General features: G+C 43.1%; 1 protein-coding gene across 1 annotated transcript in view; it reads right to left on the reverse strand.

Annotated features, from left to right (window-relative positions):
* Positions 1 to 14,878, reverse strand: part of LOC115140595 (uncharacterized) — a 31,360-nt gene extending 16,482 nt beyond the window's left edge. Inside the window, exons 1-2 of the mRNA XM_029678943.2 lie at positions 14,693 to 14,878; positions 1,338 to 2,338 (exon numbers count right to left, since the gene is read on the reverse strand). Of these exons, the coding sequence (XP_029534803.1) occupies positions 1,338 to 2,338; positions 14,693 to 14,773 (1,082 nt within the window). The 5' untranslated portion in view covers positions 14,774 to 14,878. The remainder of the gene's footprint in view (positions 1 to 1,337; positions 2,339 to 14,692) is intronic.

Genomic DNA, 14,878 nt, shown 5'->3' on the forward strand with positions numbered 1-14,878 from the left:
TATCAGATACGTTATGCATACTGTACATGTTAGCCATCTATTGTACTTTTTACTGTAGGCTACATCGTCATTGGGCTATTCATGTCCCCTTTCGTTGTGTACTTTGCAGAGGAGTTGGCATACAAGGGCAGCATAGCAAGTTTTTCCTGTTGTCAGGTATGCCATGTGTTTTTGTTTGTTAAGAAATGTTGACAATATTTTACCGTTAGCAGTTCGCAAGTGCATGTCATGTACAGTGCCTTGCGAAAGTATTCGGCCCCCTTGAACTTTGCGACCTTTTGCCACATTTCAGGCTTCAAACATAAAGATATAAAACTGTATTTTTTTGTGAAGAATCAACAACAAGTGGGACACAATCATGAAGTGGAACGACATTTATTGGATATTTCAAACTTTTTTAACAAATCAAAAACTGAAAAATTGGGCGTGCAAAATTATTCAGCCCCCTTAAGTTAATACTTTGTAGCGCCACCTTTTGCTGCGATTACAGCTGTAAGTCGCTTGGGGTATGTCTCTATCAGTTTTGCACATCGAGAGACTGAAATTTTTTCCCACAGCTCGAGCTCAGTGAGGTTGGATGGAGAGCATTTGTGAACAGCAGTTTTCAGTTCTTTCCACAGATTCTCGATTGGATTCAGGTCTGGACTTTGACTTGGCCATTCTAACACCTGGATATGTTTATTTTTGTGGCTTCCGTCTACCATAAAGGCCTGATTGGTGGAGTGCTGCAGAGATGGTTGTTCTTCTGGAAGGTTCTCCCATCTCCACAGAGGAACTCTGGAGCTTGGTTTTTGCTCTGACATGCACTGTCAACTGTGGGACCTTATATAGACAGATGTGTCTTTCCAAATCATGTCCAATCAATTGAATTTACCACAGGTGGACTTCAATAAAATAGAAACATCTAGAGGATGATCAATAGAAACAGGATGCACCTGAGCTCAATTTCGAGTCTCATAACAAAGGGTCTTAATACTTAGTATTTCTGTTTTTAATTTTTAATACATTTGCAAAAAAATATATATATATTTTTCGCTTTGTAATTGTGGGGTATTGTGTGTAGATTGATGAGGATCTTTTTTTATTTAACCAATTTCAGAAAAAGGCTGTAACGTAACAAAATGTACTTTCCGAATGCACTGTACAGTATATGTAAGCCGATCAAAACACAACGCAGAGGCAATCTACACCGGTCACACTTGCACAATTCTCTCTGCATGTCACCCCTGACGTACTGGTTGGATATAAATAGGTTGCTCTGACTCCCTGATAACACAACACATATGTGACAAATGGATATCATATCACAGCAACTCTCTCTGCATGCTTTTACATACCTGAAAATAATACACAGAGCGCTGGTGAGCACCATGGCAAAGAAGGCTGCTCCGCTCATGGCAGCCAGCAGAGAGCCCATCTTGCTGTCCCCGGCAGGGGCGTAGGCGTGCCGGGGGTCATCTCCATCCGGTTCTGTCCGGTTGTGGTAGTGAAAGAGCAGGGCGAAGCCGCGGCCCCAGTGGGTGGTGGTGATCAACTCCATGATGACCTCTACCATCTCCTGGCTGGAGCCAAACACCAGCTGGCTGCTGGAGGGCCGGTTGGAGCCGCAGAAGCGCGAGGAGAAAGTGAGGAGGTCTGAGATGTAGAGGACGTCGTGGGGGCAAGCGTCCACCACCTGGGTCTCAGAGCTCACTGACTCATTGTCCGTGGGGGGCGGAGAGGTCGGAGTGGTGGCCTTGTCTACAACCACAGCCAGGTCTGGGGCTGCTGCTCTGGGGTTAGGGGTAGGGTTCAGGTCAGGGTCGCCTCTGAGGAGAGGAGAGGTGATTGAGTTCACCGCTGCCTGGTCCCTGGGTAGGAGGTGTGAGGGGGGATGTGGGGATGCAATATCAGAGGTGGACCTTTTAGCAGAGTTGGAGACTTTGGCGATCTCCATCTTGGTGGACTGCTCTTGCACCACCACCTGCTTGACCTTGTCATGTTGGAAGGAGGACTGGGGGGCTTTCGCTCTGCCCCCCTGAGCCTGAGCTACGGGGACGTCTTTAGCCAGCATTGACATGTTTTCATCTGTGACCGGACCGCCAGACGGGAACGTTGCCCCATCGTCAGCCTCAGCATCTTCCACTTTCAAGTTAGAGATGGCAGTGTACTGGGCAGAGGGGTCGTGGCTCTCGAACACGTCAAAGTCAAATATCTCCAGTATGAGCTGGTGGCCGACGGGCACAAAGAACTGCCAGACACAGTGGGTCCCTGAGGAATAGTTATAGGGAAACCCAGGAGACAGGATGAGGCCTTGGACATCCACAACATCCACCTTCGCTCCACAATCCAAGTAGACCTGCAATAATCACATACATGGGCTTGGTGAGGGGGACATGAGTGTACGTAAAAACGCTAGCATCTCTAATGATCGACATCTCTACTGTATACCAGCACTTGTTAAAGACTTACAGAAAATCAGCAGACATAAAAATAAAATAAAAATACATGATGATAACGTCTAGGGACATATAATACAAATAAGGCTGCCTTTTAAACAAATAATACAGTTGAGCTGAATTGCACATTGCCTAAAAAACAATGAACTGCAACCAGACCTGAACTATTCAACCCTCCTCTTCTGCCAGCCAGTATATCAAAGCCATGGCGGTGCCTTGCATGCCTGTGCTTGGGTAACCCTGGGGAGGGTTTCTTAAAACACGCTGAGCTGGCTGTAATGCTTCCCAGGTGTGTGGGGTGGACGGTGGAAGGGGACCTCAGCCTGGCTAAGCAGTGGCAGATGTGTGGCTGGGGCTGCTGGGCCCAGAGCTCAGGTCCAGACCTTTGTAGGAGGGCTGGTGTGTTTATGAGCTTTCCTCTCAGCCCAGGTTATGGACTGTGGGAACCGAGCGAACGACCTAGCCGGGGCTCAACCAGCACAGCCTCCACCACCAGACAGGTAACAAACCAGCCAATGCCCCAGGCAACACTAGTAGTCTGGCTGGAAACACATTTAAAACACGGTGTGTGTGTGCAAAAGGAGCACCAGCACCACTGCCATTGACCAATGCCAGATAGACGCTTTGATTGCCAGTCCATGGCCCATCTCATCTCTCCATATGCATGCATTTATCAAAGGCATTCCTCAGATTTTAAGTAGCCAAATCTGGATGTACTTTTCAGTCATCATTGTATGAGAGAGGCTGCTGCTAGGTTTGGAATCAGCAATCCCCTCCGTCCTTCTGACTGCAACTCTGCAACTCAAAGGCCTCTCTATTGCTGATACAGCTGGCAGCCTCACAGCCAGGTCAGAATGTCCCTTACAGAGAGCTGGAGGGCAGTAAGGACATACATATCTCTGTGTGTGTGTGTGTGTGTGTTGTACAGTTAATGAAAGATGTGTTTTCAAAGCACATGAATGCACCGAAAATATTGAATGCATTTTATTAAGGATATCACGCCAGAGGTGTAACAGTCCTGATCGCCTGACCATCACGTAACAGCATATGTAATCAATCTGTTTCAGACCTCTCTATCCTGACCACTTAATGACTCAACAATTTTGCAATATGTTGGTGAACAACATTGGACTAAAAACATTGGATCAAAACATTGCAACAGCGTATTCATCTCAGCTATTATTTCTAACCATGGGAAAATATGTATATTATATGCATGGGAAAGAGACAAGCCACTTGTGTTGAAAGAGATAAGCCATCATGTGTTGTGCTAGTAATCCAGTATGTGTTTTTGGTTTGTATTAAATACAATTGACAAATTATAATAACAACGTATGTTAAAGAAACTAAAGAAGGAGTGTCTTTAAAAAGCAAAACAAATCCCTTTGGAAATGGCCTATGTGGCATCGATAGGAGTCAGAAACAGTTATTCTAGTGTCAAAATTGACTATAAAGTGTAAATAGAATAATTTGTCATAAAGTCAGTCTGGTCTAAAACGGAGTTTGGAACATCCATGCGTCACAACAGGTAAATTAAGTTTGATTTGAGGATGTACAGTACCATTCAAAAGTTTGGACACGCCTACTCATTCAATTTTTTTTTGTTATTTATACTATTTTCTACATTGTAGAATAATAGTGAAGACATCAAAACTATGAAATAACACATATGGAATCATGTAGTAACCAAAAAAGTGTTAAACAAATCCAAATATATTTTATATTTGAGATTCTTCAAAGTAGACACCCTTTGCCTTGATGACAGCTTTGCACACTCTTGGCATTATCTCAACCAGCTTCATGATGTAGTCACCTGGAATGCATTTCAATTAACAGGTGTGTCTCGTTAAGTTAAATTGTGGAATTTCTTTCCTTCTTAATGGGTTTCAGCCAATCAGTTGTGTTGTGACATGGTAGATAGCCCTATTTGGTAAAAGACGAAGTCCATATTATGGAAAGAACAGCTCAAATAAGCAAAGAGAAACGACAGTCCATCATTACTTTAAGACATGAAAGTCAGTCAATGTGGAACATTAAGACCTTTGAAAGTTTCTTCAAGTGCAGTCGCAAAACCCATCAAGCGCTATGATGAAACTGTCTCTCATGAGGACCGCCACAGGAAAGGAAGACCCAAAGTTACCTCTGCAGAGGATAAGTTCATTAGAGTTTCCAGCCTCAGAATTAAATGCTTCAGTTGATCTCAACATTTACATTTACATTACATTTAAGTCATTTAGCAGACGCTCTTATCCAGAGCGACATCAACTGTTCAGAGGAGACTGCGTGAATCAGGCCTTCATGGTCGAATTGCACTACTAAAGGACACCAATAATAAGAAGAGACTTGAAAAAAAATACCAGCAATGGACATTAGACCAGTGGAAATCTGTCCTTTGGTCTGATGAGTCCAAATGAGAGATTTTTGGTTGCAACCACGTGTCTTTGTGCACCTGCATTGCTTGCTGTTTGGGGTTTTAGGCTGGGTTTCTGTACAGCACTTTGTGACATCAGCTGATGTAAGAAGGGCTTTATATAAATACATTTGATGGATGATCTTTGTGAGACGCAGAGTAGGTGAACAGATGATCCCTGCATGTGTGGTTCCCACCGTGAAGTATGGGGGAGGTGTGATGGTGTGGGGGTGTTTTGCTGGTGACACTGTGATTTATTTAGAATTCAAGGCACACTTAACCAGCATGGTTACCACAGCATTCTGCAGCGATACGCCATCCCATCTGCTTTGCACTTAGTGGGACTATCATTTGTTTTTCAACAGGACAATGACCCAACCCACCTCCAGGCTGTGTAAGGGCTATTTGACCAAGAAGGAGAGTGATGGAGTGCTGCATCAGATGACCTGGCCTCCACAAATCACCCAACCTCAACCCAATTGAGATGGTTTGGGATGAATTGGACAGCAGAGTGAAGGAAAAGTAGCCAACAAGTGCTCAGCATATGTGGGAACTCCTTCAAGATTGTTGGAAAAGCATTCCAGGTGAAGCTGGTTGAGAGAATGCCAAGAGTGTGCAAAGCTGTCATCAAGGCAAAGGGTGGCTACTTTGAAGAATCTCAAATCTCAAATATATTTTTATTTGATTTAACACTTTTTTGGTTACTACATGATTCCATATGTGTTTTTTCATAGTGTTGACGTCTTCACTATTATTCTACAATGCAGAAAATAGTACAAATCAACGAAAACCCTTGAATGAGTAGTGTCCACACTTTTGAGTGGTACTGTACATTTGCCCACTAACATGGGTGAGCAGCTGCAGTGATTTCTCTCTATCCAATAGCATAGACGGTGAGACCGACCTGCCCCCCAGCACCTCTGGCTTTGTTTCAATAAAACAACACGTTGCACATTTTTTTACTTGAGAAATACTGCACCAAACACCTTAGTTAGATGTAAAACTGTGCAACTAAAACATCCTCAGCAAAAATGTCTAAATAAATTACAGATTTCTTGACTTAGATTCATTCTGGGGATTTCGAGGGAGTGAAATAGGCTTCCGGGTCTACAGTGTCTCATGTGGGACAAACATCATTAACCAAACGCGGAATCAGAAACACACTTTCTGTTGCAACAGAAAAACACACGTGCCAATTGGGGTGTTCATTGGCTCTTTAAGATGAACTGAAAAGTTGTAAATGTTTTATTGCTATGGACACAGTACACTCATTGTCAAGTTTGGGCATCAAAATCAAATAATTACAGAAACAAATTTTAATTTATGCAGTGGTAAATACAATTTGATAGTGATGGAGGCTTATATAACAGTGATAAATTATAAGAATCAAGGCACACTTTGAAGCCCAACTAGTTCTAAGAGTGTTGTATAATAGCCTTTTCTTTCTCAATGCTTTCTCTGCTGTTTAGTGTGAAAACATTATGTCATAGTAAGGTGCAAAAGAGAAAATGGCCTTAGACTTACTAGGAACTCATGTCATGAGCGCCACAACAACAATACATAAATTACGCGGATGACATTTGAACTGGTCAAATGCCATTCCCAGAGAGGTTGCAGAAAGTAAGCCAATTTCCGTGTTTGCTCTACGGTGTTGTGCAGTGGTGGTATTGTGCCATACCCTATAGAATGAAGGGAACAGCTTGACAACATGGGGGGGAAGGGAGGGGTGTGTTTGTCTGTCTCCGTGACCAATATAAGTGTCCAAATCCACATTCGTGTAGCCAGGCTCTTTCTATTGACAGTGTGTGGGCTACATAGAAAGAGAGAGAACTTTGTCAGGGAAGGAGGGACAGGGACTGTCATTTTCCTGGCTCTGGCTGCACTAGGACTGACTATCTGGAGGTCCGCCACCCTCACTGTGGTGTGATGTACATGGTAGACTACACATGAATGGCCTCAAAGTGCCACAGTGTAAAATGCAAATGGACATTCTTATAATGCCAAACATCCCAGTTCTGTTACATCACAGACACAGGCCTCTCCACTGGCAGTCGCAGCCAGGGCGGGCATTATTCAAGGAAGCCTTTTCTCATGGGGAACAATGGGCAGCAGTGCTGTTTGGTTGCACCACTTCATGGTGGGATGGGAGATAACACTTTAATGAAGTGATGTTAATAAGTAGGAGCAGGCAGAAAGTTTACAGAAGACCCTGCTGGTCGGTCATTGCACCCGAGTTGGCCACACAAGGAGATTGACTAGACGATCCCTGTACAAAAGCAGGGAAACCAAGCATATAATGCTGTAGAATGCCTTGTGCATTGGAATGTCAAATGCAAACCTGTGATTAGTTTGAGGTTGACCATAATATTGATATTGTTAAGCAACTTGAATCCTTTGTCAGAACAACATTTCCAGAACTGCAAATTACCAGAAATATAGTTTGAACTTTATACAAAGCCTACTAAAAGAATATCCCTATGATTGATTTGCTGTTTGGAATATGAATTTTGAACACAATTCCAATCTATAAATCATAAAAAAACTCTCCCTAACAACTGAAGAGCTTACTGAGGAATTGAAACAGGTTAGTGAGTATACAACTAGTATGATGAAAGCCCCAGCTAAAACCCTTGAAACAGAGGCTCATCTTCCCATAGCGATCGCTGTCACACACTCACTCACTCATTCCCTTCTCTCACATGCACAAACAGCCCCTGACTGGCTCCTAAACAGCCAGACGGGCCCCTCAAGGGGGCAGGGATCCTCCCAGGCGCTGTTTACTGGAGTAGAAAAGTGACACTGCTCCACAGGCTGACGCTTCAGCTATGCCAACTCCCAGATTAAGTGTTATATAACCCAGGGCTCAGGAGCTCCTCTGTATGTCTGTCGCAGTCATTTAGCCACTGTTGCTGGTCAGGTCAGACACAGACAGAAATCTAGAGCATAGACATTGGGGTTATTTCTACTGTGGAGAATACTGAATCTGTGTGTCATAGAAGCACCACACTAAGACACAACATCCTTGCACCCGGTGTTGTCTGTCCACAGATGTGAAAAGGCACTGATACACGAGCCCACAACTTGTACAATACAGTGCCTTCAGAAAGTATTCAGACACGGACTTTTTCCACAGCATTATTCTAAAACGTATAAAATTGTTTTTTTCCCCTCATCAAATCTACGCACAATACCACATAATGACAAAGCAAAAACAGTATTTTTTTTGTTAGCTAATGTAGTGTTGCTTCCATGCTGTGTTGTCATGTGTTGCTGACTTGCTGTGTTGTTGTCCTAGGTCTCTCTTTATGAAGTGTTGTGTTGTCTCTCTTGTTGTGATGAGTGTTTTGTCCTATATTTATATTGTATTTATCTTTATTTTTTAATCCCATGCCCCCGTCCCCGCAGGAGGCCTTTTGCCTTTTGGTAGGCCGTCATTGTAAAGAAGAATTTGTTCTTAAATAACTGACTTACCTAGTTAAATAAAGGTTAAATAAAATAACAATAATTTCTTAGAAATTTTAAAAGTATTCAGACCCTTCACTCAGTACTTTGTTGAAGCATCTTTGGCAGTGATTACAGCCTTGAGTCTTATTGGGTATGATGCCACAAGCTTGCCACACCTGTATTTGGGAAGTTTCTCCCATTCTGCTCTGCAGATCCTCTCAAGCTCTGTCAGGTTGGATGGGAGCGTTGCTGAACAACTATTTTCAGGTCTCTCCAGAGATGTTAGATCGGGTTCAAGTCCGGGCCACTCAAGGACATTCAGAGCTACTCCTACGTTGTCTTGACTGTGTCCTTAGGGTTGTTGTCCTGTTGGAAGGTGAACCTTTGCCCCAGTCTGAGGTCCTGAGCGCTCTAGAGAAGGTTGTCATCAAGGATCTCTCTGTACTTTGCTCTGTTCATCTTTGCCTCGATCCTAACTAGTCTCCCAGTCCCTGACGCTGAAAAACATCCCACAGCATGATGCTGCCACCACCATGCTTCACCATAGGGATGGTGCCAGGTTACCTCCAGATGTGATGCTAGGCATTCAGGCCAAAGAGTTCAATCATGGTTTCATCAGACCAGAAAATAATGTTTAAAATGGTCTGAGAGTCTTTAGGTGCCTTTTGGCTAACTCCAAGCAGGCTGTCGTGTGACTTTTACTGAGGAGTGGCTTCCGTCTGGCTACCATAAAGGCCTGATTGGTGGAGTGCTGCAGAGATGGTTGTCTTTCTGGAAGGCTCTCCCATCTCCAGAGAGGAACTGTAGAGCTCTGTCAGAGTGACCATCGGGTTCTTGGTCCCCTCCCTGACCAAAGCCCTTCTCCCCCGATTGCTCAGTTTGACAGCTCTAGGAAGAGTCTTTGTGGTTCCAAACGTCTTACGTTTAAGAATGATGGAGGTCACTGTGTTCTTGGGGACCTTTGTCATTATCGGGTATAGTATGTAGATTGCTGAGGAATTGTTTTTATTTAATCTATTTTAGAATATGGCTGTAACGTAACAAAATGTGGAAAAAGTCAAGGGGTTTGAATACTTTCTGAAGTCACTCTAAGCATGGTGTGGTGGTGTATGCAGGTATCCCAAGCCCTCAGCTTCACTCAGGGTGAGTTTACAAACAATTGGTGAGCTTCCTGATTGGGATCTAGCTGAAGCTGCCCCCACTGACCTGGGAGAGCAGAGTCCTCATGCTCTAAATCACCGCACAAAATTCTGACCTTTTCAAATTACCATCAAGGCCACGATAATCTTTGGTCGTCAATGTTGGGGCCACACATTTTCTCTGCTCCGCATGAGACAGTGGAATGTTCAGCATTGTAGTGGTGGTGGTGGGCCCTCCAACTCCACATAGATATGTGGCTGAGTGGGCGGGATGTTGGATAGGGGGTTCCACATTTGTGGTGCACACACCAATTAACATAGTTTTCCCTGTATTTTTCTTCGTCTCTGGATAGGAGGTTGCACTAACAGTCATTAACTAAGGACGCCTAGCCTAGAAATTAAAGCATGTTGATGAGTCAGAGTTATGTCTCCATGGTGGTTCGGACCAATTTGGAGAAATAATTTCCAGATTTGGAATGTGATCCAGGCAGTGAATGGATGCATCCTCAGTAATTAATCTCTCAGCAGCTGAGCGAGTAGCCCCAACATACAGGATGACAACAACACACACAGCCAGAACAGCCAAGCCAGCTAGCTGGGCAGCTGGAGCTCTCGCTCACTCCCTCTGCCTGGCCCATTCATCTCATTTAAAGTAACGGTACAGTTTATTTACCATCATGCCAACCTCACCGTCTGACCAATATGTGTTTACAGTATGAACTAGTCTCTTTATGGACTTTAGATATTTAGCTAGGGGGTGAATTCCTCAGTGAATTCCACAGCATCAAACTGATGCTTGTTTAAAAATCAACATTAGAATAAGCAATGAAATTATGTAAAGATACTGTAATATTTCATAACTTCAAATGTCAAACATGCTCTCATTTGCCTAGCTAGATGTTAGGGTGGTTCTCATTTGTCTAAATGTTCGGGTGGTGGATTTATCAAAGTTGAAAGATTCCCCTTTGGGGGTGGATGCAATGAATTCCAAGCCTGTTTACGCTGTTCCAAAAATCAACTTTATACAAAAGAGGACAAGAGGACAAAGGCATCATTTAGAGTGCCCCATCAGGCAGATAATTGAAAAGATAGTGAGCACCCTACGCACACAGAAACTAAAGCTGGGGACGCTGACAATTCAATATACCAAGGGCTTTTGTTGTTCAGTTCTAAGAATTCTACTGCTCACCGCCACTCAGTCACAGTGGATGGGGACGAGTCTTGACAGTTTGTAGGCTTAGAGATTCTCCTTCCTAGTGTTGTAGTAGTGGGTGGTCATAACTAATATTTATTTTAAAATTACCCAAGGGAGAACTCTGCAATGAAAAAACAAAATCAATTTTAAAAAGATTTTAAAAGGATTAAAATGAAAATGTTGATAAAGAAACAAACCCCAGATTATCTCCAACAACACTTCAATCAAAACTAGAATGAAGTCTTAGCAAATTGCGATAGTGAAACCAAAATAGCCGCACTTGTAATCCAATGAAATCACACACAATTGCACATTTTCTAGGAGATAAATTGGCATTTCCATACAGTACATTCGGAAAGGATTTAGACCACTTGACTTTTTCCACATTTCGTTACGTTACAGCCTTCTTCTAAATGGTGTACAACCATGGTGCAGACAGATAGGGCAGCCGTGCTTCTAGTTTCTAGGCAACTTTGCAGTATTTTTTATTTTATTAGTTAATTCTTACATTATTAGCCCAGAAAATGTTTCTTAATTCCGTTCCTTTACTGTAGATGTGTGCATTGTTGTGAATTATTAGATATTACTTACTAGATATTACTGTACTGTTGGAGCTAGAAACACAAGCATTTCGCTACCCCCGCAATAACATCTGCTAAACACGTGTATGTGACCAATACAAAAAACAAAAAACAGGATTTTAGAAATGTTTGCAAATGTATTACAAAAAAACCCTGAAATATCACATTTACATAAGTATTCAGACCCTTTACGCAGTACTTTGTTGAAGCACCTTTGGCAGGGATTACAGCCTAGAGTCTCCTTGAGTGTGACGCTATAAGCTTGGCACAACTGTATTTGGGGGGTTTCTCCCATTCTTCTTTGAAGATCCTCTCAAGCTCTGTCAGGTTGGATGAGGAGAGTTGCCACATAGCTTTTTTCAGGTCTCTCCAGAGATGTTCGATTCGGTTCAAGTCCGGGCTCTGGTTGGGCCACTCAAGGACAGTCAGAGACTTGTCCCGAAGCCACTCCTGCATTGTCTTGGCTGTTTGCTTGGGGTCTTTGTCCTGTTGGCAGGTGAACCTTCACCCCAGTCTAAGGTCCTGAGCGCTCTGGAGAAGGTTTTCATCAAGGATCTCTCTGTACCTTGCTCTATTTATCTTTCCCCTCGATCCTGACGAGTCTCCCAGTCCCTGACACTGAAAAACATCCCCACAGCATGATACTGCCACCACCATGCTTCACCATAAGCATGGTGCCAGGTTTCCTCCAGATGCGACGCTTGGCATTCAGGCCAAAGAGTTCAATCTTGGTTTCATCAGACCAGAGAATATTGTTTCTCATGGTCTGAGAGTTCTTTAGGTGCCTTTGGCTAACTCCAAGCAGGCTGTCATGTGCCTTTTACTGAGGAGTGGCTTCCGTCTGGCCACTCTACCATAAAGGCCTGATTGGTGGAGTGCTGCAGAGATGGTTGTCCTTCTGGAAGGTTCTCCCATCTCCACAGAGGAATTCTGGAGCTCTGTCAGAGTGACCATTGGGTTCTTGGTCACCTCCCTGACCAAGGCCATTCTCCCCCAATTGCTCAGTTTGTCCGGGCAGCCAGCTCTTGGAAGAGTCTTGGTGGTTCCAAACTTCTTCAATTGAAGAATGATGGAGGCCACTGTGTTTTTGGGGACCTTCAATGCTGCAGAAATGTTTTGGTACCCTTCACCAGATCTGTGCCTCGACACAATCAACTGTGGGACGTTATATAGACAGGTGTATGCCATTCCAAATCATGTCCAATCAATTGAATTTGCCACAGGTGGACTCCAATCAAGTTGTAGAAACATCTCAAGGATGATCAATGGAAACAGGATGCACCCGAGCTCAATTTCGAGTCTCATAGCAAAGGGTCTTAATAATTATGTAAATAAGGCATTTCAGTTTTTATACATTTTATCAATTTGCTAAAATGTCTAAAAACCTGTTTTCGCTTTGTTATTATGGGGTATTGTGTGTAGATTGATTGAAAAGTTGAGGGGTCTGAATACTTTCCGAATGCCGTGTCACACTCAAATCATTGCGGAGAGGCTACAGCACCAGAAACCACATAGGAAGTGGGGGAAATTATTTTATGGTACCACTGCATTCTAACTGCTGCCAAAGTTGTCAGGAAGAATTTGGTGATTAAAAAGAACGCCTTCTGCCGGACTCTGTTAATCACCTGTAAGCACTGAACAGATTAGGGAAGTCTTTCCCAAATGCTAATAACTGAACATAATTAAATAGCACACTTCCATGGCCCATAGACACTATGACACAGTAATGTTATGGATTCATTTGGTCATGTGACGCCTCTGTCTTATATTTAATATACAGTACAGTGGCGATCAATAGCTTAATTCTCACCAGATAAATAGCATAAATATATGTGCAGTAAGTCAATGCTACAGTGTCAGATGTTCACATACAGAACACTTAGAAAAGGAAAGCAGATAGTAATAATAATGTAACCTACATACAGGTTTCTTCCTAGTTTGGACCAAATTGAGAAGAAACCCAAACCAGAGTGTCACCTGGACTGCTTCTGCTGCACCATCTTTTGCACAACCATACTGCTAAACCAGTGGAGGCTGCTGAGGGGAGGGCGGCTAATAATAATGGCTGGAATGGTGTCAATTGAGTGGTATCAACCACATGCAAACCACATCTTTGATGTGTTTGATACCATTCCATTGACTCCATTCCAGCCATTATTATGAGCCGTACTCCCCTCAGCAGCCTCCACTGTACTAAATAATGTTTCAGGTGTGTTACACCCCCAAACCCCACCTTAGTGTGAATGTGGAAACCCAATAACCAGGAAAAAGCCACTGATGCAATCCAGTGCCATGTAAGACGGATAATGAATTGTAAGGGAACGGTTGGTTTACACTTAAATACTACTGTACTAGGAACCGTGTCAGACAGAAACTGCTGTGTGTTGTTGAACAGAGAGCAGGAGTAAGGTTTCTCTACTCTACAGTATGTACAGGGTGATTTATGAGAGCTCTTGTTCAGGAATAAAGTCATGAAATCCATGTCAGTGTCAGGCAGTCAGGCAGTGGGGGTTGTTTTCACCACAAAGTGAGAGTGAGTCAGACTCAGACCAACAGGAGGTGAACATGCCCTGCTCTGGCTTCATCCATGTGGTTCTCATTTCACTGCTCTCTCTGTCTGACTCTGCATGCCATTGCCTTTAACTCTACTAGATATAGTTGAGGACTAAAAATTGAGTGCACGCTCAGTGTCATGGGATGTTTTCCTCCCCATGGTTGGAAAATGCAGCCTTACAGAGAGTACTGCCAGCTGATTATCAAGAAGTGCAGACACATCTGGCTATAGATATTACATTACATTTAAGTCATTTAGCAGACGCTCTTATCCAGAGCGACTTACAAATTGGTGCATTCACCTTATGACATCCAGTAGCCTAATATTGATGTATATTTTTGTGTAATATCTTACAGTTGCGAAAAGCTGATATCCAATTGCGCATTAAATTGACAAAATGATCAACTGGAAAAATCACATAAAATAATGACGTATTTTCCTCAATTACCAACCCAGCATGACTTTGAACTTGGGGTGATTACTATTGGAAGCTTCCTAATGAAATGTCAATAAGCTTTTTGTAGCACTCGATAGGATAGTAGATCATTTTATAAGTTAATGATATTAGATTACTAAAAAGTGATTGTTAACGTAAAACTATTCTCAAACTTCTGGAGAGATGAGCCCTGTGTATGCACGTGTGGTGTCCACATGCATACCGGACTACTACAATACTTTACAGTGCATTTAGTGCATCAAGTTCTCATAATAATGACAAATTACCCAGGAAAGTCTATATTCTGTCTTTCCCTGGGTGGAAAATAACTAGCTACACAACAACAACAAGGAAACTTAATACAGTTTAATTCTTGCTTAACAAGTTTTCAGCCAGTCACTAAACTAGAAGACCGATGACGGGTGAAACAAATCACTGCGCTTTTTTATGAGGCAAATATAGACTGTAAACAAAGAGCAGCCATGTGTTACTTACTTTCTGAGCAACACGTCCCGTGACCCATAGTAAATACGCTGTCATGAACACATGTGCCCAGAACGAGCTGTTGCAGGTCATTTTCCTTATTTTTCCTTTTCACCGACGCACACTGAACCATAACCCGCTCTCGCTTCCCATTCACCTGAAGTCTCGGGGGCGCGCTTTCATCGTTCGTGGACCCGC

This window comes from Oncorhynchus nerka, linkage group LG13 (genome assembly GCF_034236695.1).
Source record: "Oncorhynchus nerka isolate Pitt River linkage group LG13, Oner_Uvic_2.0, whole genome shotgun sequence".
Lineage (NCBI taxonomy): Eukaryota > Metazoa > Chordata > Actinopteri > Salmoniformes > Salmonidae > Oncorhynchus > Oncorhynchus nerka.